At 42.7% G+C, this 26,578-nt stretch overlaps 2 protein-coding genes across 2 annotated transcripts; one reads left to right on the top strand and one right to left on the bottom strand.

Moving 5' to 3' along the window:
* Positions 1 to 8,888: 8,888 nt before the first annotated feature.
* LOC120545240 (putative gustatory receptor clone PTE03) lies at positions 8,889 to 9,809 on the bottom strand. Its single transcript, XM_039779425.1, has one exon. It carries the CDS (start codon positions 9,807 to 9,809, stop codon positions 8,889 to 8,891), a length of 921 nt encoding a protein of 306 aa, XP_039635359.1.
* A 13,212-nt stretch (positions 9,810 to 23,021) lies between these two features.
* Positions 23,022 to 23,975, top strand: LOC120545232 (olfactory receptor 11A1-like). Its single transcript, XM_039779414.1, has one exon. It carries the CDS (start codon positions 23,022 to 23,024, stop codon positions 23,973 to 23,975), a length of 954 nt encoding a protein of 317 aa, XP_039635348.1.
* Positions 23,976 to 26,578: the final 2,603 nt, after the last annotated feature.

The raw sequence follows: 26,578 nt of genomic DNA, 5'->3' as shown, positions 1-26,578 counted from the left end.
CCATTGTCTTCTGGAAATATTGCTACATTGGCATCATCTGTGAGATATATACTCTCGTTTTTGACCTGTATGTTTGAGGGAGAGATAAAGATCCGTCACACACACACACACACACACACACACACAACGCTGAAGTTGGCATCCGATTCGCAGCTTCTGATTCGGCAGTTAAGGGGAAATTTACACTTTAATTCATTTACATTGGGTCTAATGTTGTCTACATATGCAAACAAATGTAAAATCTCCCTTTATTGCATTTTCACAAATGCAATAAAGCTTTCACAAATCTAAAAGTGTTTTTTAGACATAATTAATAATTTACCTAATTTTATTTTGTTTATTACACAAAAACTGTAACTGTTGTGTAATGTAATTGTTTTGTAATATAGTGTCTTGTATCGAGATCAGTGACACTTATATACTTAACATATGACATGTAGGCTATGAATTTATGTAAACTGCTTGGAGAGAGAGAGAGACAGAGAGAGAGAGAGAGAGAGAGAGAGAGAGAGAGAGAGAGAGAGAGAGAGAGACTGCTGTGTGGCTCTCTCATTACCTTCGCTGTCTGAAGACTCCTGTTTTCCGAAGGACAGGTTACACATCGACGTACTATGTGAAGGTATTTCATCATCTGCTGTCTTAGTGTGTAATCCCCTGGGTCTTCTTGCTAATGACAACTGCTTTCGTGTTCTGTGAGGTGATTTTTGACCATTTTCGACGCACTTCTTTCGACATTTTGAGCTATTTTGAAATGTCAGAGCACGACACGTGACGATTCTGAACGAATCACGTTGTCAGAAATTGGCATCTGCCAATGAGATTGCGCATTTAGAGTTAAATCCCCCTTTTACTTTCACGATTGGTTGCTGATAAAAAGGAAATGACCATATTTGGATCCGACAGCTTTGTAGAGGAGAGCTTTCCAACGGTATATGAGATGACAGAGTGCAGACAGCTACCGAATCTACCGAACAGACAAAGTGTAGTAAAATAAAGACCTAAATGTGTATTTTGGACTTTTTTCACCACAAGTCTGAAAGACGACATGTTATAGAAGACAAATAGCCCAAAATCTCATCAAATGTTTTTGCCTGCCGTGTCTCGCCTTAATGACTAACATTCATTCAATACAGTAAGAGCTTCAAAAAACGGAGGATCAGTCACTTAGCAATGTAAATTGTGTTTCCCTGCTGAATAAGGTAATGTAAGGTATAAACAAGCAAAAAATAAGCAATTGTATATTCACTTACCTGACGCACATTAATGCCATTTTAAAATATATACCTGAAAAATGACGCTTAATTTCAAAGTCGTCATGTCTTCTGGTCTTAGAGTGACCCTCTTGCTGCCGTTGAAAAGGAAAAACGCCGACATCTGCATAAAGACATACATTTTATAAAATAAAGAAGCCCACGCAGCTGTAGATTACAAACATTTTAGCAGTTGAGGACAAAACCTTTGCCTGCACATTTGCTCTTATGACTAATTGAGCGCTCCTGTGATGAGTGTGCCCCAGTAACCGCATCCATCTGAAATACAAGCGCACCATAATTTGAGTGTAGAAATTAGTAGCTTAACCTGTGACTGATTCAAAATACTGACCAAAGACAGCAACAAAGAACTGCACTTTCGATATATATAAATATATAAATAAATGTGGGCTACTGAATGTCCCCGGAACATTGAGCTAGCTAGCACGGTTCTGATACCGCTTCATTCAAGCCTTTTTTCTGAAGTAGCACTAGCTGCAAGCTAAAAGTTTGGCGTTAAAGCGCGCCTGAGGACAAGCCAGCTGCTGTAATATAGCAAGTTTATGAAAGTTAATGAAGAAAAACAGTCTTCACATCAACTTTTACTTAACTACACTACAAGCCATCATCGCTACAGTTCGGTGTCAACTGAAAGCTAGCTAGTCTAGCTAGCTACTTCTATCACTTAATGTATTTTCTACTTTCAACGTAGCTAAATGAATCGGTCAAATCAGAATTACGTAAACTCAACTAGCTACTGTCATTTATCAGTTTAATTTCCATTTTGCTTCTAATATATGGAGGGCACTTACCTTATCAAATAGAGGAATAGAGTGGGAAATTGATGCTGTCCTCTTCTTCAGGTAGCTTACATCAGACTTGACAGCTCAAATGACCGTTATCCGAAATGTTGACGACATAATTTAAGGACCCAATCAAGAACGAGATTTGATTGTTTCTGGGGAGAAAATAACTGTAGCGAGCTACATCATCATCCTCACCAATCACAGACATTTCAGGGAATTGGCGTATTTCTTATTTGTATTTGAATTTTTGTTAGGTCCCGTTATCCAAAATTTGTATTTTTAAATGAAAGAATTTTTCATTTAGGTGGAGAATCGGAAAATAAAAAAACGACCCTTTATCCGTTTTTTTCCATTTTTGTTTTAAAAACGGAAAGCGAAAAAACAAGTGGTTTCTCGTTTTTTTCTCTTTGGTTTCACTAGCAAAAAACAAATGAACGGAAGGTACACAGATTCTCAGGGCACTCTGCAGTTTGGGGTTTTAGGAAGCCATGCAGCAGTGACATTGTGGATGGCTAGCAGAAACAAAGCTCCTTGAGCAGAGATGGATAAAGAAAAGGCTCTTTTGAATAGCAAGTTGAGTTTGAATTAGGGATACACTGAAACCATTATTGGGTATCGGTTCTGATGCTTGCTGCCTGCCCTGGCAATCTGTGTCTTTCCATTTGGTTAATGGATATCAACTTTAAACACACATTTAATGGCAACTGTGTGCTTTTTTAAAGTGTTGAGGCCGGTTTAAAAGTAGAAACATATTGAACTCTCTGTAGAGCACTTGTTGCTGTCTAATGCACTTCATTTCTGTTCTGTTTCCTATTATGTGAAAACTGTGGACAGCAAGGTTTTCTCCAACCGTGTGAGCCGAGACCTCTCCCCTGGTCTGAGCAGTGACAGCACAGCAGGCAGCCTTTTATCCTGCCTCCCTCCTATCTCCGCGGGCCGCACGCATCCAGGTCTCGCTTCAATTCCCGGCATGTATGCCCCTATGTAGCCTACCCATTATCCGCATTGGGTGGACAGCACCCCGTGTTTGCCTACACCGGTTTCACACAACTAACACAGACCTACCCAGAGCACCTAAAGGCAGCTGCCATAGCAGGATCTCTGCCCCTGGAACACTGGATCTGCGCCAGCATCATGATGCCAAAACTACCAGATTACAGCAGTATATGATGAAATAAATAAAAATAAAATGATTTTATAGGCCGAAAATATCCAGACTTTAAAACACAAGAATTAGTACATACATATTGTTTATCCTGACCAGATTTAATTTTAAACACAGGCAAACATCTGTCACTCAAGAACTGGTTTCCGTTATCAGTTTTTACAGGTTTTAATGAGCTCTGAAGAACCGCTGAGGTGTTGTAAACTCATTGAACACACTGAACACAATAAAACTGCAGTTCATTTTTGACTTATAGTGAGTAAATCTACTGAAATGGCCACCATCTTGGAGTGTGATGTGTAAGATGAGAAAGCAGAGGTTAAGTCATGTATGTCATGATTGTAAAAAAACAGTGGCTATCTGTACATCTTTGCCAAGCGAAAACCAGTACAGAAGGCATCAATAAATTGTTGGAGAGGGTCATGGCTCTTTTCCCAATCATTTTGGAGGGTCATAGAAAAATGTATTGCTGGCGAAGGGAGGGTCAAGTCTATTTTGACTAAAGATCCCAAAACTCTGGGCGGCCTCTAGCTCACTCAGTAAGAGCATTCGCCCCATGTTGGCTGAGTCCCACAGCGGCATGGGTTCGAGTCTGACCCGCTGCCCTTTGCTGCGTGTCATCCACCATCTCTCTCCCCCTTTCTGGTATATCCACTGTCAAAGGGACAGGGAAAGGGAAAAGCCCCAGAAAATAATCTTAAAGGTCCCATGGCATGGAAATTTCACTTTAATGAGGTTTTTTAACATTAATATGAGTTCCCCTAGCCTGCCTATGGTCCCCCAGTGGCTAGAAATGGTGATAGGTGTAAACCGAGCCCTGGGTATCCTGCTCTGCCTTTGAGAAAATGAAAGCTCAGATGGGCCGATCTGGAATCTTTGCTCCTTATGAGGTCATAAGGAGCAAGGTTACCTCCCCTTTCTCTGCTTTGCCCGCCCAGAGAAAGATGTTTTAATCAATTTTGTAATTGTATGCACTTTTTCATCTTTTATAGTGAGTCATGAAAAAAGTTTTTCCATGTTGTTACGAAGCATAAAACATATTTTTTGAGTAAATAAATGATATACAGTATACATACACTTCCTGAACATAAACCCACAGCAGGTCAAGTTTAAAACTGCTTTATTTTAATTTACACAGATTCACACAAATTACTTATAGTTTTGTCTCTATTTCTTTTATTTTGTATCGTCTGTTAACAGGCAAGTTTGTGAGCTAAAACCAACTGCTCTGAACGCTGTTTCAACAGGATTTTCTACTCTCGACTAAGTGATACGCAACTTTAAGTCGGTCTTCTATGATTGGTCATCTGCTCCAGGTAGGCAGGACTGGAATTATTATTATTTTAAGCTAATGCAGTGTTAACATTGTCGCATGTAGCTACATGCTAACAGCAGTAAAATATGTAATCTTGGCTGCTAGTGTTGTTAAATTCTCCCAAATTCTGGGTCACGTTACTCCTGAAACATTACCGGTTATGTAGTAGGTGGTTTAAAATCCTTTATCTGTGATTTTTGACTGTACACAGTGACTGTACACAGCTCCATGAGCATTCTTCTGGTCCATTACCGGCCCAATCCACGAGGTACCGGTTACTCTGGCCTCTACGTCGCACATCCAAGAGGGGAAGCGTATAACGTGGACTGAAGGCGCCCCGGGGGAGAAAAAGAAAACGGCGATGAGAGAAAAAAAAAAAAAAAAAAAAAATGAGGCGGAAGCCTGAGTCTGACGGCGGTGGGGTTCAGGACGGCTGCGACGGGATACGGGCTCATGAATCGGGAAGTGAGCTTCTTAGAGGTGGTTTGAAGCGGGAGGTCCTGGGAGGAAAGCCACACCCTCTGGCCCAGCTGGTAGGTGGGTGCAGGTCTTCGATGGCGGTCAGCCAGGTGTTTATTTTTGGGAAGTGGTGCGCTGAAGGGCTGCCCTGGCCTCCCTCCACACTCGTCGACCCCGCCGTAGGTGTACCTGAACCGACGGAACCGCCACCTCCTCCTCCAGAGCTGGGAAAAACAGGGGCTGGGATCCCATGGCGCACATGAAGGGGGACATCCCAGTGGCAGTGCTGATGAGGGAGTTGTGGGTGTACTCGACCCAAGGTAGAAGGGAGCTCCACGAGGGGGGTTACGGTACGCCACATACTGGAGAGCTGCCCCCAGATCCTGGTTCGCCCGCTCGGGTCTGCCCGTTGGTTTGAGGGTGGTATCCCGATGACAAGCTGACCGTAGCACCGTGGGCTTGGCAAAACAACTTCCAGAGACGATGTCCTGGGGAATCCCATGGAGGCGGAAGACCAGTAGGCGAGCGGTCTCCATGGACGAGGGTAGCTTAGGAAGATGGATGAAATGGACGGATTTGGAGAATTGGTCCACCACGGTAAGTATGACTGTGTTGTCTTTGGAATTGGGCAGGCTGGTGACAAAGTCCAAGCGATGTGGGACTAGGGCCGACCGGGGACTGGGAGGGGGCGGAGCAGACCGGCGGGCGGCGGATGGGAAGGCTTGGCGCGGGCGCACACCTCACAAGCTGCCACAAAGTCCCGGCAGTCCTTTTTGGTGGTGGGCCACCAGAACCGTTGGCGGAGCAGGAACAGGGTTCTGGCTGTACCTGGGGTGACAGCTGAATCTGGAGGCGTGCGCCCACTGAAGGATCTGAGAGCAGACACTCGGAGGGACGAAGAGGCGATTGGAGGGGCCGGTACCAGGGCCGGGGACCGTGGACTGGGCACGGCGGATTCCACTTCCCAGACCAGGCAGGCGACGATGCAGGAACAGGGAAAGGATGGTGTCTAGCTGGTCAACCGGGTCGTTGGGGGAGTGGAGACCAGACAGGGCATCAGGCTTGGTATTGCGGGATCCAGGGCGATACAATAGGGTGAAATTGAACTGGCTGAAGAACAGGGCCCACCTAGCCTGGCGGGAGATGAGTCTCTGGGCTGTGTGAATGTAGGAGAGGTTCTTATGGTCAGTCCATACCAGGAAGGTCTGTTCGGAGCCTTCCAACCAGTGCCTCCACTCCTCGAGGGCCAGTTTGACGGTCTCCCACGCTGTAGTTTTGCTCTGTGGGGGTTAAGCGGCGAGAGAAGAAGTTTCTGATCAGAGGGGGAGCGTTGAGACAGGGTGGCCCCAACGCCCACGTCCGAGGGATCCACCTCCACCACAAACTGAAGGGAGGTGTCGGGGTTGGTGAGAATGGGGGCAAAGGTGAACCAGGGGAAGAAATTAGGTGAAATGACAGTGACTCTTGGTGGTTACCGGAGGTGAGGAGCTGGAGCGGAAGAGTGCAGTGGGTGAAGTGGTGAGTGACTGGCTGTTGAGACTGATTGCGTGAAGGGGCGTGTCCAGGGGGATGAACGGAATGGCGAGCTGTTTAGCAGTGTCTGGCGCCGGAGTCTACTAATGCCCCCAGAGGAAGTGTTTTATCCTGCCACGACAGTGAGACCTCCAGCAGGGTTGGGAGAAGTTCGGCCCGCCAGAGCTCTTTTGGGCGAACGGGGGCAGGAGGAGACGTAATGACTGGGTTTACCACAGTAAATACACTGGTTCCTCTGGGGACAAGTGGGCACAACCTAACTGCATGGGTTCAGGGGACGGCGGGGAAGGGTGTGCCGGAGGAATAACTGAACGCGGCTGGGAAGGCGAGGGAGCGGAGACCCGAGATGGCGAAGGGCAAGATTGGGCAGAGGAAGAGCCACGAGGGGCGCACTCCCTCTCCTGTTCCATTGGCATTGTCAATCAGACTATCGAGGGTCTCCAGCTTGTTCCTGGCGGCCAAAAGATCCTTTATGCGCTCACTGAGCCCCGCCAGGAATGCGCAACGGAGAGCCGGACTGTTCCAGTCCAACCTAGCGGCCAAGATGTGGAAATCAACCGAATACTCCGCAACACTGCGATCCCCCTGATGGAGAGACATGAGCCAGGAATCGGTCTCGGTCCCCCGCACAGGACGATCGAACACTCTCCTCATCTCCTCCACAATGGCGGAATACGAGAAGAGGAGATCGGGCCGATCCCATGCTCACCGAGGTGAACCAAGAGAGGGCCCGGTCGCTGAGCAAACACATGAAACACACCCTGGCCTCGTCCGAGCTGTAGGTTACTGGCTGCCTACTGAATACCAGGGTACACTGCACAAGGAACCCCTCGCATGTTCCCATTGCGCCGGAGAATTTATCAGGAGAAGGAACCGGAGACTCGAGGGGAGCGATGGGAGCCAAATTAGTCGCAGAGGAGTGAGAAGGGGAAGCGGATGGAGCGGAGTCACTGGAGGAACCGATGAATCAGACGCTGGACCTCTTTGGCCAGGGAGCGAAGCGCCTCAGCCATGGAAGAAATGGTCGAGTCATGCTGACCAAGCAACGCTCCCTGGGAGGCCACAGCGAAGGATAGATCTTGTGGTGGGGAAGTGGAGGGGGTTGGGGGGTGGGGGTGAGCCTGCTGAGTCCATGATGGCTTGATCGTTCTGTGATGTGGGAAACAGAACAGACTCAAACGCTAGGCTCAAGGTAAAAGGTTAATTTGGGAAAAAGGGAAAAGGGAGTGGGGAGGTGGACGCCAGGGCCAGGGGGAAGAGGCAGATAGGATGGCAAGGGCTCGGGAGCTGGGGGGTAGGATGGCGAAGTCAGATAGGATGGCGAGGGCTCGGGAGCGGGGAGTAGGATGGCGAAGGCACTTGAATGGCGAGAGCACTCAGGGGAGCACGGGGAAACCGGGGCCGAGAAGCCGAGAGGGAGACACTGGGGCTGGGGAGCAGAGGAGTCGAGGAGTGGATGGTTGGGAGCGGAGACGGAGGCAGGTTGAAGCAGGGTGCCATGGGAGGGGGACCGAATGTTGATGCCAGCTGACTAGAGACGACAGACAGGTGTGAGATGGTAACTGCGGAAAACAAAACAAACACAGAAAAAGGTAAGTAAAGGTTAGCACAAAGACAGGGAAGTACAAGGGTCTCGAGGAAAAGCTTGCAGTGTTCACCAGGGTGACTGGAGCAACGATCAAGCGAAGATGGTCTGTTGAGCTGGGGATGAAATGCTGATCTTGATTGTAGATGGGAGGCAGGTGCGCGTAGCAGGAGAAGATGATGTTGGAATGAAAACCAGGTGCGCTCAATCAGCTGGCAGCAGTAGTGGCATCAGTAGTGGGAGGAGAGAGGGAAAAAACAACAGACACGAGGCAGGGCCAACAGAGAACTTACAGTGGGAAACTACTAACTATATTAGCTACATGCTATTGGCAGTAAACAATGTAATCTGGGCTCCCAACATTGTTAAATTCTCCCCAATTTCGGGTCACGCAATCTTCCTGAAACATGTCAGATTGGGTAGTGTTTGGTTCAGAAGCCTTCATCTGTGATTTTTGACAGTAGAAAGTGCTGCTTCGTTCCACTAGAATCTAATCTGTTTTGAGAGGGGGGACTTAAAGAGACAGGCGCTCTTAAAGAGCGTCTCATTCACAGGATGAATCCAGGTAGAGCAGCCATGGGCAGTATGAGAAAGAAAGTGTTTTTGAACATTAAAGCATGGAAACATGTTCTAGTACAAACACAAAATACAAGTACCTGAAAATGCTATAGTTCCCCTTTAAATCAACATTATAGTATCTGGTTTTAATATGAAGGTTTTGCTTATTAAGTGGGTTCTTTGGTCAATGTAATTTAGTTTTTCATGAATGTTGGTCTTAGAACCCTGGTTTGTGATAGAAGTTGAGGATGATCCTGGACCTGATCTGATGCAGGTTGATGCCGTAGATGATGGGGTTGATGAGGGGCGGTACCACCAGCAACTCTGCGGACAGCAGGTTCTGCAGCGCCTGTAGCGTGCCGCCGCCATAGCGAGAGTAGATAAAATCAAACACCTGCGAGCTGACGAAGATGAGCAGCGTGGCCAGGTGGGGCACACATGTCTGTATGAACTTCCTGCGGTTGGACGCCAACCTGAGCGAGGCTCCGACCAAGTGGATGTAGGACACAAGGATGAGTCCGGTCTGCGATGTATGCGTAAAAATTAGCACAAAGCCGTAGATGTTGTTACCAGTTGTGTCTGAGCACGACAGCCTCACCACCTCCCAGTTGGTGCAGAAGATCTTGTTGATGTGGCGCCTACACAGCGGCAATCTGGCAGTCAGTGTGATACCGATAATCGTTTCCAGCAACGAGACGCACCAGGTGAGCAGCAACATCTGCGCCACCCTCTGCACAGACATCAGCATTGGGTACTGCAGCGGCTTACAGATGGCCAAGTAGCGGTCATACGCCATGACGGTCAGACTGGTGAACTCACAGAAAATGTAACAGTAAACCACAAACATCTGAGTCAAACAGCCGGCATACGTGATGACGTTAGAGTCGGCCAAAATGCTATGAAGCAGCTTTGGGTAGAAACTCGACGCTCCGCAGATACCGTTAAAACACAGGTTGCACAGGAAGATGTAGATCGGCTCATGGAGTGTTCTCTCCAGGCAGACGGTGACGATGAGCGTCAGGTTGACGAAGATGGTGAAGAGGTACGAGAACAGGGCAAAGGCAAAGTAAATCTGACGGTTTGTCAGAGAGTCATTCAGACCCTGAAGCACGAACACCACCTCAGAGTTATTCTCCATCACAACTGCTGATCACAAAACAAAACAAAATTGGGCTGGATAGCACCAGTGAGTTCTCAAATTGTTTCAATTCCTATTCACAAGGTCCTGATTACATTTTTGTTTCAGTATTACTTTCAAAATTTCACTTACAATACCAGTATACAGTGCCTTGCGAAAGTATTCGGCCCCCTTGAACGTTTCGACCTTTTGCCACATTTCAGGCCTCAAACATAAAGATATAAAACTGTAATTTTTTGTGAAGAATCAACAAGTGGGTCCCAATTATAAGTAACGAAATATGGTATCAAACTTTTTAACAAATAAAAACTAAAAATGGGTGCAAATTACACTTACCATAGCAAACTCTCAAGTTCATATCTTGAAATCCAATGTACTAAATACTAATGATATAAATAAATCCAGCTGTGTGTAATCAAGTCTCCGTATAAATACCTGCTCTGTGATAGTCTCAGAGGTCTGTAAAGCAGAGAGCATAGAAGAACAAAAACACCAGGCAGGTCGAGATACTGTTGTGGAGAAGTTAAACGGGGATACAAATCCAGCTTAAACATCCAAGGAACTGTGCAAGCGATTATTGAATAAGGAGTATAGCCACTACAAATCTATGAAACCGCTCAAACTTTACTATACAATAGAACTGATCGAGATCAGCCAAGAGGCCCATGATACTCTGGATAACTGCAGGATCTACAGCTGAGGCGGAGACTCTGTCATGACACAATAGTCGTATTCTGCACAAATCTGGTTTTGGAAGAGTGGCAAGAAGAAAGCCATTTCTTAAAGATATCCATAAAAGTGTGTCAAAGTTTCCAAAAGCACCTGGGGTCTCCAACATGTGGAAAAGGTGTGTGGTAGATGAACAAAACAACTTTTGGAACAATGCAAAACGTTATGTTTGGCGTAAAGCAACACAGCTATACCTAACACACCATCCCCACTGTCAAACATGGTGGTGGAGCATCATGGTTTGGCTGTTTCTACAACGATGGTTAATTGATGGGAAACAATAATAAGAAAGTGGAGTCTGACCGAATTGTCTAACACTATCAACATAAAATGATGTTCAAAAATAGGTGTTCAAGTCAAACAACCTGTCAATCGAATTGTGAAAAACTGAAAATGCTGTTCACAAACGCTCTCCATCAACCTACTGAGCTCGAGTGTTTGAGAATGGCAAAATGTCAGTCTCGATGTGAAAACTGATAGAGACATACCCCAAGCGACTTACACTGTAATCGCAGCAAAAGGTGGCCTACAAAGTATTAACTTAAGGGCTGAATAATTTTGCACCCAATATTTCAGTTTTTATTTGTTTAAAAGTTTGAAATATCAATAAATTTGTTCCACTTCATGATTGTGTCCACTTGTTGTTGATTCTTCCCAAAAATTACAGTTTATATCTTTATGTTTGAGGCCTGAAATGTGGCAAAAGGTCGAAAAGTTCAAGGGGGCCGAATACTTTCGCAAGGCACTGTATCTTGGACATAAAAGAGATTCTCACAGAACTGTAAATTGTTTAAGCAAGAAGCAACCCTCAGATATTTGTATAATGCACCAGGTTAATGTTTACTTTGAGAACTGACCCCCACAAGTTTAAAGTACTTTTTACTGGGAAAAAGACAAATATTAAAAGATCTATTCCAAGATGTTAGTAATAGATGTCAGATCACTTAAACAAAGATGGACTTTAGTTGGAGAATTGATTAATTGATTAATATAAGCCAGCCCTTATAAAAATATACAAATTTCAAACATATTTTAGGTTCCAAAACCAAATACAATGTCTGAAGCAGCACCAAAATTGTCCATCTTTAGTTCATAGTGATTCTTTAAACAGTTTAGAGAGACAAACCGGTTCAGTTTGTATCGACATGAAAACAGAAGAGTAGCAAATCCTCAAAGTGTAGAGCTGCAATCAGAAATGACTGAACAAGTAGAATAAAATTCAATTGTTTCTCTGGTGAGAAACAGAAAAGCAGCAAGTCAACAGATGAAAACTCATCAAACTAGAATCAGCTCAGCAGAACAAAACAGAAGATTTCTGCTCATTTAAACAAAGGAAACTATTGTAACATGTTCAATAGTTCATTAAATCTGAGTCTCTCCACATCTGTAAAGAAAACAGACTGTTTAAAACATCAGTGGGGTTCAAAATGAAAAGCAGACATTTAGTAGACAACGTCATCTCAGTTATTAATTCTTTGCTGTTTGTTAATGTTCATTTAAAATCAGCTAACAAACACAAACATGATCTTTGAGCTTTTCCTTCATCAGATAAACTCAAATATAAATGAATTCAGACTCTTGTGAGGATCAGTTCCAGTTGATTTCAAACCTTAAAGTGACTCATTCTCTGCACATTTCTTATTATAACAACTTTCAGCTGGATATATGAGTGAGAAACAGAAAAGTATCAAATCAAAAGATGAAAACTCATCAAACAAGAATCAGCTCAGCAGAACAAAACAGATTTCTTTGTGTTTCTGCTCATTTAAACAAAGGAAGGAAACTATTGTAACATGTTCAGTAGTTAATTAAATCGGAGTCTCTCCACGTCTGTAAAGAAAACAGACTGTTTAAAACATCAGTGGGGTTAACATGAAAACCTACTGATCAGGAAACATGAGTCATCAGTTTGATCAAAGCTTTAGAGAAACAGACTAAACCCTCAGACATAGTTTAATTAAATAGTTCAGCTGAACAAACCACAAGGAAAGACATCAAATGTGCTTCAACATTTCACTCTGTGAACCAATCAGAAGCATAAAAACTGAGTCACAGTGATGTTGACATGATACAAGACAAAAGGAGATTAAAGGTGTTAATGCATGAAGGCCGACACTGACTTCAGTTAACGACATTACCTACTGCAGATTGGACTCATCTTTCACTTTGGACCCTGAATAATTGTAACATCATCAACAGGACAAGTTAAGAAACAGTAAGTAAGCCACATCAACAACAGAGACAAACTGTTGATTTGTTTCGACACTAGCAGCTGAAACTCTGCCGAGCTGCTGGAGAACAGAGTCAGCGAGCAACAGCTCCTAAAAACTGCACACAGACAGGTACACTGCGACAAAGCTGAGGCCTCGCCCCTCCTGATGAACACATCACACATTCATATTTTCAACAATGGATTTTTAATTGAATACTATTAAAACAAGAAATGGTGGATGGTGATAGGCGCCAAAACCTGCGGCCTCAGATCAGATGATACGATGACAACATCGGTCATCGATCTTCGGCCTAGGGTTCTCTGGTACCAGGTATACTTATGAGCATCCCTATGTTAGAACATAGCGTTTGTTATAGGCTATCAATGATCAGCACAGAAGTGTGACAACGACCGACCGCACATGCGAGTTGAAGTCTCCCAGCAGGACTATGGAGTTCTTACTGGAGCCCCATGCAGGACTCTATTCAGGGTCTTAAAGAAGGCTAATTACTCCTAGCTGTGGTGTGGTGCATATGCATGGACAACAGTCAGAATATTCCCCCCAACAACCCACAGGGGTAGCGAGGCGACCCTCTCATCTAAACTCCAATGTAGCTGCGCTCAGCCGGGGGCCTGACACCCTGTACAACTCCAGAGAAGAACAGAGTCCAACCCGTATCCAGGAGAATGGTTCCAGAACCAAAACTGTGCATAGATAGCCTAGAAATCTGGACACACCCTAGTGGCAGCAAATGTAATTTGCAGCCAGTCTGGCTTGTCAGGCTAGTGCATAGATGTAAGGCCCACCAGATCTAACTGGTGGTGCTCCACCTCAAGCACCCGTGTGGCAACGCAACCGACCCCAGCGGTTCTTCCAACAAGTTTAATATATGTTTATTTTATATTAGTCTCTGTCTATTATGTGTCTTTTCTTTTTTACCTGTAACATACCATGATCTATGGAGAACGATATCTCGCTTCCATGTATGCCGAGTGTGTATTATGGTACTGACAATAAATCTGATACTGATTCTGAGGTGGTGGGCCCATAGCTTCTTCGTGCTGTGCCTGGTGCTTGCTGACGAGCCCTCGATTTGAGCCTGGATCCTCCGGCCGGGTCATTCTTCCTCGTTGACTCAAAGGGTCTTTATGAACCTTAGTCTTAGTCTGGCCCCTCGCCTGAGACCACTTTGCAATGGGAGACCCTCCCAGGAGCACCAGGCTCCACGCAACACAGCCTTGAGGTTCATTAGATACACACAAACCTCTCTTCAGCTAGGAGTATTCAGTCTTCTTGGAAACCCTGAATTGAGTCTGTATTGTCTGATCTGAGCCTGTGTGTTTTGGACCCTCGGGTGAAGACGGGGTGGAGCTGTGAATTTATCACCTTCTGGGGTGAGTTGGGTCAGGGGGATGGAGAAAGATGCTGGCCAGTGAGCCCAAAACGGGTAATGCGGGTGAACTGGAGGAGGCCCCTGTTGACAGATCTTTTCTGGCATGCCTGTGGAGGTTGGGGGAATTAAACCCAAGTAGGCAATGTTCAAAGCTTCCATTGCTGAAGCTGCAGCGAGGAGCTGTGGTCTAAAGATCTTAGGTGCTTCAAGGGGTGATAACTCAAGAACAAGGGGACACAGTTGACCTGACACAGTCAACTGAGGATGAAATTGGGCGCTGAGCAAACAGGGGCGAGGATGAGTTGGATATACTCTCATCTTGATCTAAAATTCATGTTTGAAGCTTTCATATATAGAGATATGTAATTGCTGTATTTGTGATCTCTCTTTTTTAATGTTGGGTTTTTATACAGGATCAGGACCATAGTATGGCCTGTGGTATAGCATTGTACAGTATTTGTTATTTGTACATGCTGTCTGTTTATTTGTTTTTACTATGGCTGCAGCATTGGGTTGAGTGCCCAAGACAACAATGTGGGACAATAAAGTTGATCTTGATCATATGTCAACACTTTGACTAACATTAGCTTGGACACCTAATTTACCACAGAATAAAGAAAATTACACCAACCAAATCTATCTTAAGGCCTCTTTACAGTCGCCGTTCCCGACCTGTTGCACGCCAATGTGACGTCAAAATGACGTAGATCTCGCTGGCGTGCCAGGAGTTAAAGTGTGCGACCAGAGGTCTCTATTTTTTTCAGCGGCACACGACAAAGCAGAAACAGGAATCATGGACGAGTTTGAGGGGAACCGGATTCCAGGACTCTCAGAGTGACTGCAAGTTCAGGAGAAGACTGCAACTAGTGTCGCGACCACCTCGCGCAAGTATAAATAGTTATTGTCGTGTGACAGGTCGGGAACGGCGGGTATACCGCTCACTTTAGTCTGTCCTACCGGTACAGAAATGTTAGTAGATATAGATTTGGTTAATCATAGAGGTTAGCAAAACAACAAAGGAAAATGGCATAGCAGCAAAGACAGATCTAGGCTGCAACGATTATTATCATTGTGGATTAATCTGTTGATTATTTTCTTAATTAACTGATTAGATGTTTTCTCTAAAAAAAGACATAAAAGGTGATCAGTGTTGCTCAAAAGCCCAAGATGATGTCCCCAAATGTCTTGTTTTGTCAAAGATATTGAGTTTACTGTCACAGAGGAGTGAAGAAACTAGAAAATATTCATATTCAAGATGCAGGGAATAGGGAATCTTGACTTGACTCAAAATGATTAATTGATTGTCAAAATAGTTGATGATTAATTTAACAGTTAAGAACTATTTGAATAAACTTTGAAACTCTAGTCAGATCCTCCGTGTTTAACCATATTTTTTTAAAGGTTACCATTGCGGCTGAAAATGACAACAGAAATAAACAAGATTTCACATTTCTATCTATCTATTGCCATTTGTTCCCAGAACGTGATTGTTGCAGTTTATAATATGGAGCTTTAAACTTCTGACAAACAATCTAAAGGGATGCTAATTAATAAACTAACTTAAGAAGAGTGGTTTCTGTAGAGTGTTTCTGACGGAAGCCAGATTGACATTTGTCTATTATGTTGTGTGCACTGTAATAAATTTCATGTTAGTTTAACTTGGAAATGCAAGTTCCCCTGCTGCCTTGAAAATCGAAGTTCACTCAACTTGAAGACTGCTTTTGTTTCAACTTAGAAATTAAAGTCAATGAGGTTGATGTAACTACAGTGTTCTAGTTTTGTTAAAGTTCTTCTTTTATTTGATTTATCTTTGTATTACTTGGCTTAACTTCATACTTTAAGTTAAAACAAATCATTTATTTTCTTTAATAATGCAAGAAACCTTCCTTGCCTAGTATAACAGAAATACCTTTCTGCTTTATTTCAACTCAAAGTTTCAAGTTAAAACAACATAAACACATTAATAGCGGAGATAGCGTGGGTACTTGGGTGGGGTCACCCCAGGGCCCCGTGCGAAATAGCACCCTCTCTGCTGATCTTGCGTCACTTGACATAAAATGGCCTCTAGTGAAGTGACACGCCACAGATTAATGGCTGAAGGAAGCCTATTACTGCTCAACATCTAATGCTGTAATACACCAGCTCTTCTTATCAAACGTAACAGTCACTTAACTCATGGTTACAAATGTAAACCAGCACAACAATGACAATTACCAGGCAACAAAACATTACATTCTAAACAGACACGTTTAATAAACGGAATTCATAAAGTTACATTTGTATTTCGAACAAACTGCAAACGTTTCAGCAAATTTTAACACAACTCTATTTACCGCTTTGCATCATGGGAATTGGCCAGCCAATGAACCAGTTGCAGTCCTGACTGCAATTGGTTGATAACTTAACTTACATACCTTAGTTCAATCAACACATACATTTTTTTAAATAGTCAACCCAACGAATAAATGCAAGTTTAACTTTCAAAAACTCATAAAGTTGAGTTCAAAATCCACAAATTGTATAAGCTCGTTCAGTTAAAAATAAGAAATAAGTGGACATAACTAAATGGGTCTGTAATATTTTACAGTGTGGCTCAGACATTAAAAAGCTGTTTGGCAACAACTTTTTCTAAAATTTTGGAAATAAATAATGGATTGTCTATAATGAACACTGCACTGTTTGAACATAATGCTCATATATGTGTGTGGTACCAAAGCAGCCTAGGCCAAAGCTCCATGGTTGATTTTGTAATTGTATTGTCTGATATGAAGCCACATGTTTTGGACCCTTGGGTGAAAAGAGGGTCGGAGCTGTCAACTGATCACCATCTGGTGGTGAGTTGGGTCAGGGGATGGGGTAAGACTCTGGACAGACTTGGTGAGCCCAAAAGGGTAGTGCGGGTGATCTGAGAACATCTGGAGAAAGCCCCTGTCTGACAGATCTCTGGCATCCCTGTGGAGGTTGGGGGAATTAAACCAAAGTGGGCAATGTTCAAAGCTTCCATTGCTGAAGCTGTGGCGGGGAGTTGTGGTCTAAAGGTCTTTGGTGTCTCAAGGGGCGATAACCCTTGAACACCATGGTAGACACTGGTGGGCAGGAAAGCCATCTGACTGAAGGAGTCCTTCTGGAGGCAGTTGCAAGGTACCGACAGGCCCAAAGGGCTGCAGCCTCTGCCGTGAAAGAGGCCAAGCAGCGTGTGCGGGCGAAGTTTGGAGAAGCCATGTAGAAGGACTTTCAGTCAGCACCATGGTGATACTGTACACCGCCCGCCACTCAGGAGGGGGAAACGGGGAACCATCCAAGTGTGTGCAGTAATGGCCCTGAGCAAAAGGGGGCAAGGAACAGCTGGATATACTCTCATCTCCTTCATGTAAAATACATATTTGAAGCTTTCATATGTCAACACTTAGACGTTGGGGCACATGCTAAAGAAAATGACACCAACCAAACTAGCATAGTCAGTCCAACTGGTAGTGAAATATTGCTATTACTAATGCTAGATTTGGTTTATTATAGACGCTAGCAAAGCAACATAGTACAGAAAATAAGCAGAGACAGTAGATCTAGGCTGCAACTAACCATTATTTTCATTGTGGATTAATCTATTGCTTATTTTCTTAATTAACCGACATGTCTATAAAGTCATAAAAATATCGATCAGGTCCAAAAGCCCAAGATGTTATTCTCAAATGTCTTGTTTTGACATACAGTTTACTGTCAAATCGGAGTGAAGAAACTCATTTAACACAACTCATTTAAGAAACAGGGAATACGGAATCTTGACCTTATTTTCCATAAAAAAAGACTCAAAACGATTAATCGATTATCAAAATAGTTGTCTATTAATTAACTATTTGAATAATGTTTGCAGCTCTAGTCACAACCTTCGTGTTAAACCATATTTCTTTAAAGGTTACAGTTACGGCTGAAAATGACAACAGAAATAAACTTGCCATTTGTTCCCAGAACGTGATTGTTGCAGTTTATAATATGGAGCTTTAAACTTCTGACAAACAATCTAAAGGGATGCTAACTAATAAACTAACTTTACTTTGATCTGTAAGTGATGTAACCTCTCAAAGGTGTTACATAGAAGTTACATCACTGCATCTCACTGATGAAGTCCCTCAGGTCAAAGGTCATTTCAGCCTGTCAACATGTTTGTCCTGAGGTCTCTTCACATTAGCCACAGTTTCCACTTATTCCCTCTGAAGCAAATTACAATCAGAGCTGTTGACCAGTGAGACCAATCAGCACGGTCCTCAGAGACTGGCGGGTAATGACCTCCCATCAGACCGCTCTGTCACAACACATACTGGATGATTAGTTAACAAACTCCTGAAGAAAGTGTGGCTACATGATTATGGCCAAAATCCAATCCAACTTTATTTGTAAACCACATTTAAAACAACCAGTTTGACCAAAGTGCTGGACATCGACATGATTTAGGACAGATTATAAACACACGAGTAACAAAACGCATATTTAAAACAAGTAACAAACTGGAAAATGAAAATGCAGAATACAACTCTCAAGCAGGTTTAAAGGCCAATGAATAAAAGTGAGTTTTAAGTCGTGATTTAAAAATGTGAAGGCTGGGGGCCAATATGACATGCAGAGGCAATTCATTCCACAGCCTTGAAATGATAACCACGATTATTTACCGCAAGTATTCATTGATTTTAGGGATAAAACGAGAGGACAACAGGTGTGAAAATAAATTTGTTAAGGTTTCAAAATATAATCCTGAGAAAACTTTGACAGTTATCCATCAACATACACCCCTCTGATCTTAACCTTTACTCAAAATAATAAATAAAAAAAAATAATAAAGTATGATTTCATTTATTTACTATGAATTAAACAAAGTGGAAAACTAATGAAGTTAACCAGGAGGTGTAACACACATTGGGTGAAGGGAAGACAATACTAGGGTTAAATAAACAGAGCAGTGTTTTCATTTCCATGTTGTGCTATGTTCCTGTTCCAATTATTTGCATCAAAATAAGTAGGGCTGGGCTATTCAGATATTAATTTGGAATTTGGTACTGCTAGTTGTTCATAGCCGGCTCTATCTCCACAGTGCTGTGGAGGAAGGTCTCTACACCACAGATGCATTCTGGGATAGAAGAGAATACTTTGGGTTGTTTGCACTTCTATGAACCAATCCCAATTATCTTGGGTGGCGCTTAGCTCCGGACGCAGCAATGGTGGCTCTGCAACAGTCTTGGGGAAGTAACTTGTTTTGGTGGAAAATTTGCAGCCCGCAAAAGAAAACACATCTAATATTAAATTAAGTTAGCTGTTGAAACATAACAGTAATGTAAGCCAATTAAATTTGCTGGATACAGTGTTTAACGCCATTAGCTCTTACCAGTAGCTTGCTAGCTCCAAGTTTGTTGTTGTTCCATGAAATCTGGATTGTGCATCGCGCACGTAGGAACGCATGTAGGTACGCACTGATACTGACCCGACACCGTAGCCTGGCACGGACATCCACAGAGGTTACATGCTGCCAGTCCGACATGCCGCCTCTCCAACATGGTTCTATTCAGACATGCCGCTATTCCCTTATCCTAACCCTAATGGAAACAAAAATTGTCGGAGTGGTGGGACGTTTGAAAACAATGGAAGTGCCGCCACTCTGACAATTAGATGTCAATGTCGGAGAGGGAGTATGTTGGAATGGATGGCGGAACAGAAGTGCACCTTCACATCGTGGCGAACACGCAACACAGTCACAAACCTACGCTTGGTCAGGTGCCTTATAGGCTGTTTTTACTGAACCAAAAAGTCTCCTTTAGCATTTTAGTCAGATGCAGCCTATTTTTCAACGCTCTGGGTCGTGGCTCTTGGCGTCACCTTTTGATCGCGTCGGGACCGATTTAGCGTAATTATTTCAACGTGCAGGGTAAAACCACTTAGTTCTAGTTAGGATAAGATCAGAGGCAGGGTGAAATATGTACATTTAAGTGACGCATGGGGCAAAACGCGCTGCGGTCAAGCTGCTGCTCTTCCCGTACAGCTGCATCCTGTACAGACACTAAAGGGGGATTTTTGTGTCGCATTAAAGGGGTTCCTGCAGGTTTCACCAAGTCAAACTTGAGATTTTTGAGACCATTACGAATGAATTTAAAGACCTACGTATATCTGGCAAAAAACAACAGATGTCAGAGTCGGGAAACATTGTTGAACACACACACCAGGACTGATAAAAAGTGCAATAAAACATGTGACTCTGCAATACTCTAAATACATTTTACTATTTCAATATTTATTCTCTTTAATTAGATTTATTATTGTGTGTTAATATGCTGCAACAGTGTGAATTTCCCCATTGTGTGATTAGTAAAGGAGTTTGAATTTTGAATCTTGAATTGAAACAATTCCCTGATTTCCTCAATCACATCATAGGACTGGTGTCTACCGTGTGGAGGACCCAGACTACCTCTGGTCTTAGTGTTGGCTCTCAACAAACTTAAGAGGCAGTATGCTTCAAATGCGTTGTTAGCAACTGGCTTTAACTGAGCCCTAAATTCAGGTTTTTATCGCTGAACATGCACTTCCCCATAGCTGAAGAATATTATGCATTTTATGTCTGTGGTACAATCCGAAAGAGACTCTCAAAGCTGATTGGCTGCAAAATAAGTTGCATGTTGGTCTTATTAGTAGTAAACCCTGGCTGTCTAAGGGGGCTTTAACACCTGAAAGTCCAGACCAAGGTTCATGTTTTTGATAAGTTTTGGTTTCACACTGCAGTTATGCAAGCGCACTAAAGATCTATACGTGACAAAACTACGTCCTGTCGTCATCACATACGTGAGCTGCGTCTCCGGATACTTGTTATTGATTGGTTTGTAGACGGGCTTCCCCATAATCTCGTCTCCTCTCTCTGTGTCAGAGTTATTATAACTGACCGCTGCTCTCCCTGTGCTGCTGCAGCTCTTTTTGTTTTGTTGCAATGTTGAGAAGCGAGACACGGGAACTTTCTTTCAAAAACGGAAACCTACGCTGTACATTTGCTACCGCTTAACAAGTAAACTGCTGATGTATTCTCTGCTCTGATAGCCGACAGCTGTCTGCTCTGAGCGCTGACGCCGTCTCTCTCTCTTACATACACACTCAGCCCTGAGCTGTTCCTTAAAGGAGCTTTCCCGGTCTTATAGCACGATATCCTGCCACAGCTTCCTGTATTTGGTCCAAAAGTCCGAACCATCCAAAAAATGCTTTCACACTAGAAACATGGGGAAGGTTTCACACCTCTAATTTTGGTTTGGATCAAACTGAAAAGTCCAAAGGTCCAGACGTCAGTATGTGACAGGTTGGGAATGAGAACAGGACTGGCGACACAGACACCAACAACTGTGGCTCGTCCACTCGGCGTTGGCTTGGTAGCGTTGCATTCCCCTCACTCATTTCCTGGTTCTCCTTCTCCATAGACGACATGAAATCAAGGAGAGGGTTAACTTCTCCTGCTAAAGATTTCACACAGTGGTAGACAATGGTGTAGGCTCTTCGAGAGTCTACGTTAGAACTGTAATCAGGCCTTAAACGTTCAGCCCGACAAGGCCCGAGCACGACAGAATTCGGCCGGAGCCCAACATGTACATTTTCATTGACAGCTTTTTAAAAGCCCGATCCATTTACAGCCTGACATTATTCAAATGTGCGCACGCACACAGCTCTTTTGCCTTTTGTCAAGAATGTGTCATTACTCATTATGCACATGGTCAAAAGTTTTCCACACCTCAGACTTTGCTTTCTTTGCCGGTGCAACCAAAACATAATCGCCATTGCGCTAATCGAAACGCATCACCTGACCACTCATTTATCGCACAACCTGGAGCGCAAGCCTGAGCCCGGCTTGAGCCCGTGTAAAATCAAAGAAATTAAGACCGTCGGGTGCCATCGGGTTCTGGAAAAGATCTTCGGTTCTAGCCTAAGTACTACTATAAAACAGCCTTTACTTCCAATAACATTCATTGAAATGAATGTATGCAAATGTATAGAGCAACAGACCTTTAACCAAAATCCTAAATGTCTTTAATGTGTCACTGCAAAAACAGTCTCACGTTGTAGATGTGCGAAACATTTTCCTGTATTATCATTTCTTTTTACCACTGATTATTAATGAGCAGCAACCAGAGGGTCCGTTGAGAATGGCTTCAGTCAGCTCTGTTGTAAACATTTAAAAGGAGAAGCAGCGTTTCAGCTCAGATCAGGAGGGACTCGAAGGTAAAGACTCATCTAATGTCTTAAACTCTTTTGGAGTTTCTTGCCTAAGCTTTATCTTGACTTTAAATAAGCTAATGTTAAGTTTTATTGAATTTCTAACAACTGTGTTTTCTTTAATACATGTATTTACAGTAAGAAGATATTATGTTTAACTTGTTATTCACTCTTAGAAAGTAATATTTAAGATTACTCCAAGTGTTTGAAAGTTTACAATAGACATGGTTATGGTTGACTGTTTGGACTAAACAACAGTTTTGCCTCCAAGGTGGCAAGATAATAGGTGATTTTGTGTGATGTGTGACCCACTGTGGAAGGCTGATTGATTGCATTGTTACTTGAAATCTTAGGTATATCTTTGTCCATGTGCATGAACTGTGTCTAAAGCTTCTCTGATCTGATTTATAATGTAATGAACTTATTTATATTTAAGGAAGTACAACTGAGGCTCATTGAGTTATTATTTTATTTGTGTAGATTCAACCAAGTGAAGAACAAAGTACCTGTTTCTGTGGTTGATGTTTTGGTAGGACATAGCATCCAAAAGAAAAGTTAAACTTTTCCAAATTTCTATCACACAATGTTTATCAGTTTGTGTGTTGAACATTTGGGTTATTGATTGCTTTACAAGCACAAATGAGAATCATGATAAACTCTACACAGGTTTCATATTTCACACTTGCTGCTTACTTTGACACTGGGGTTTTGAAATATTTATATTTATTGCTCATTATGTCTTTGTATGTTTTCATAGTTTGTGCTAATCTACTGCTGATTTTGGTTATCTGTAAGAACAGAAGCTTACATGAACCTATGTACCTTTTTCTGTGCAGCCTGTTTGTAAATGAACTGTATGGTAGTACAGGGTTGTTTCCATTCCTTCTGGTTCAGATCCTCTCTGACATTCACACTGTCTCTGCTCCCTTCTGTTTCCTGCAGATTTTCTGTGTGTATACTTATGTGTGCGTAGAATTTTCTAACTTAGCCGTCATGTCTTATGACAGATATCTCGCTATCTGTTATCCTCTGCAATATCACACTCATATGACATCTAAAAAAGTTGCCATGCTTATTGCCCTACCATGGCTATACTCTTTCCTTACCATTGTTGTTTTGATATCATTGATTGTTCCTCTACAGCTGTGTGGGAACATCATTGACAAAGTTTACTGTAACAACTACTCTATTGTGAAACTAGCCTGCTCTGAAACAACAGCCAATAACATTTATGGACTCATTCTCACTTTTCTCACAGTCTTTGTTCCTTTCATTATAATTCTTTACACTTATATGAGGATACTTAAAGTGTGTTTTTCTGGTTCTAAACAGACCAGACAGAAAGCTGTCAGTACCTGCACACCTCACCTCACTTCTCTGCTCAACTTTTCTTTCGGTGTTTGCTTTGAAATATTACAGAGCAGATATGATACAAATATTGTGCACAGTGTACTGAAAACTGTTTTATCATTGTACTATCTGACATGCCAGCCGCTCTTTAACCCTGTGATGTACGGACTGAAAATGTCCAAAATCTATGTCATATGTAAACGTCTGTTGTTAAAGTGTAGATCAGGAGAGAGATGTAATCAGGTTAACTGACACAAATAAAGAGATGCCTCTGGCTCCACGAGTGTTGACATCTATGATCACTGCTGTTAACTTTGTGTATGAAAATTACATTACATTAACTTTCTTGGTGGTTTCCTGGAAATAATCAGTTAATTAATTTTAAATTCCTTGAAAGAACAAAATAAAGATGCATTCATAATCCGTTGGAAACTGACCTGCAGACATTAGCTATGTTAGTCTTATTTAATCAAATCTACTGTAGTTGGTGCTTAACTGCACAGGTCTTTCAAGGAATTGATGTTTGATTAAAGTGCTGCAGAGAAACATCACAGCAACATTTTGTGTGTTTTCAAATTAAAGGGAGTCATTTTTAACATGTCTGAAGCTTCTGAGTCATCCACGTTATAGGTATCCAAGGAAGGTTTGCAACTGGACCTGGTTCAGTGCAGGGCCGGTTCTAGCCCTTTGGTTGTGCTAGGCGAGATTGAGTTTTGCGCCCCCCCCCCCTCTCGCATTGCCAGATGTCCACAGCGATAGAGTAGCAATGTATGTTCATTTTAGTTTCTAGCATCCATATATGTTAGATGGCACCAACATTTGGTTTAATCATAACTGGTCTGGGAAGCCAAAGGCCAGTGTTTTGTTTCAAGATTTGTGTGCATGGTGACTTAAGTTTGATCATTAAATACTTCATTTCCTGCATTCCGGTGAATTTTTATGCACTATTTTTTTTTTTTTACCTTTTTCTGAATCACTGTATGCTGCAAATATATTTATGTAAAGGGAAACATAGATTACAATCCAAATATAAAAACATAATGGAATATTTTGCAGTAAGGCTCTCAGGCATTCTGTATTGCTTTCATCTATTTATTCTCCTTTGGATCGATGTTTCTAATTATATCTGAGTCAGCACACATGTAGCCTAGGCATCATTTACTATTCCCACTTTTGCTTCTTTTGTTGAGAAAGTAACCTCCTTAAATGTGCATATTCAAATTATTCACCTGAATGATACATTAATTAATTTTAATGAATTAAAAAACACCTGGACTGCAGGACTGGACTGGCCATTTGGCACACCGGGCATTTTCCCGGTGGGCCGACGCACTTTTGGGCCGAATCGCCGATATAAATAGGCCTTTTTGTATTTTTTGGCCGGGCCGGCCCATAAAGAACTCACAGCGGCCCATTGGTTAATTTTCTTTATTGGCACTGGCCTGACCCAATGAAATCCAGGAAACTCCTTCCCACTCCGGGCCACAAATTTACGAATCCCACTATGGCCACGCCTCCCGGCCCTGAGACAGGAGCTGTAATAGTTATGCTGGAAGTTTAGCATTCACGTTAAAATGGACAAACGACCACCAAGTGCAAGGGAGGTGCAGAGAAATTACAGGAGAAAAAGATTAAGAATCTACAGGCGGATTCCTCAAAATGTGCCAAAATGTTTGACATGTTTGGGCCTGTAGTAGCTGCTTCAACATCAGCATTACCTGAAGTAGAGGAAGGAGGAGAAGTGGCTGGCTATAGAAGCAGAAACAGCATCATAACAGGGAAGAAGCCGCGAGGAGCAGGAGAGTGACCATGACATGGGAGCGAGTGAGGAAAAGATGGAAGAGAGAGTAGATGACGATGTGGTAAGGAGTAGGCAAATTAACTGTCAGGAAGGGAGGGAGGCTGTGTGTGTGTGTGTGTGTGTGTGTGTGTGTGTGTGTGTGTGTGTGTGTGTGTGTGTGTGTGTGTGTGTGTGTGTGTGCCACATCATAACGATAACAAGCAGTTTGGCTGTAACATTAAAGTTAGTGGCGGTCAGGTAACCTAACTGTTTAAGCTTACATTGAAAATGCTAGCGGTTGGCCTGTTGGCTAGCTGAAAAGTCTGTGTGATCTCTAAAATCAGTGATGATACAAGCATCAGTGTTCCTTGAATGGCTTAATTAGCTTCTCTTGTATTGGTGCTCTTTTCCAGGGCATATACTACTCTCAGCTTTACTGTAGCTTTTGGGAAGGGTTATAGTTATGGTTATAGTATTTAGCAGACACTTGTGTCCAAAGCGACAAAATATGAATCTTACAATAGTTAAAATTAACAGTAAACTGTTTTTAAAATTGCTAAGCCAATATTAAGCAAAATAGTAATAATAACAATAATGGCAATACAATATCAAAAAATAACAAAAATACCATAAATATAGAAATCATAACTCTAAGAATGAATGAATTATTTAAGTGTAAGATCAACAGATAAGTCTTGAGACCTATCTGCAGGGAATGTGTCTGACCAATCACGGTGGGTGTGGGCTGCCTGGGCCAAAAATGCCAGGGCCAATTTTTTGTCCCAGTCCAGCCCTGCTGGACTGTAATATTTCAGATGTGTTTGAGCAAGATTTCTGCTCAAGTTCAAAACTTTGTGCACATTCAAAATATATCTCATCTGTGTTCTCTGAGGTTGGAGTCGTGATATTTTGAGAAAAATTAAGTGATAATACAATAGGCTATTACAAGAATAAAGTCACTATATTTCAGAAAATAATCTACCTGCACCATAGTCTGCTGTGCATTACGTGATTGCTCTGTTGATACGGTAGACCTCAGACCTTATGACAGACACAGAGCCCCGTTTGGGACGCT

The sequence above is a fragment of the Perca fluviatilis genome, chromosome 2, assembly GCF_010015445.1.
Source record: "Perca fluviatilis chromosome 2, GENO_Pfluv_1.0, whole genome shotgun sequence".
NCBI classification, from domain to species: domain Eukaryota; kingdom Metazoa; phylum Chordata; class Actinopteri; order Perciformes; family Percidae; genus Perca; species Perca fluviatilis.
The sequence above is the reverse complement of the archived record's forward strand: the minus strand, read 5'-3'. Positions and strand labels throughout refer to the sequence as shown.

Excerpts from the sequence above, each read along its gene's own strand:
- LOC120545232 (XM_039779414.1), top strand. The coding sequence starts at position 23,022 with ATGATAAACTCTACACAGGTTTCATATTTCACACTTGCTGCTTACTTT.
- LOC120545240 (XM_039779425.1), bottom strand. The coding sequence starts at position 9,809 with ATGGAGAATAACTCTGAGGTGGTGTTCGTGCTTCAGGGTCTGAATGAC.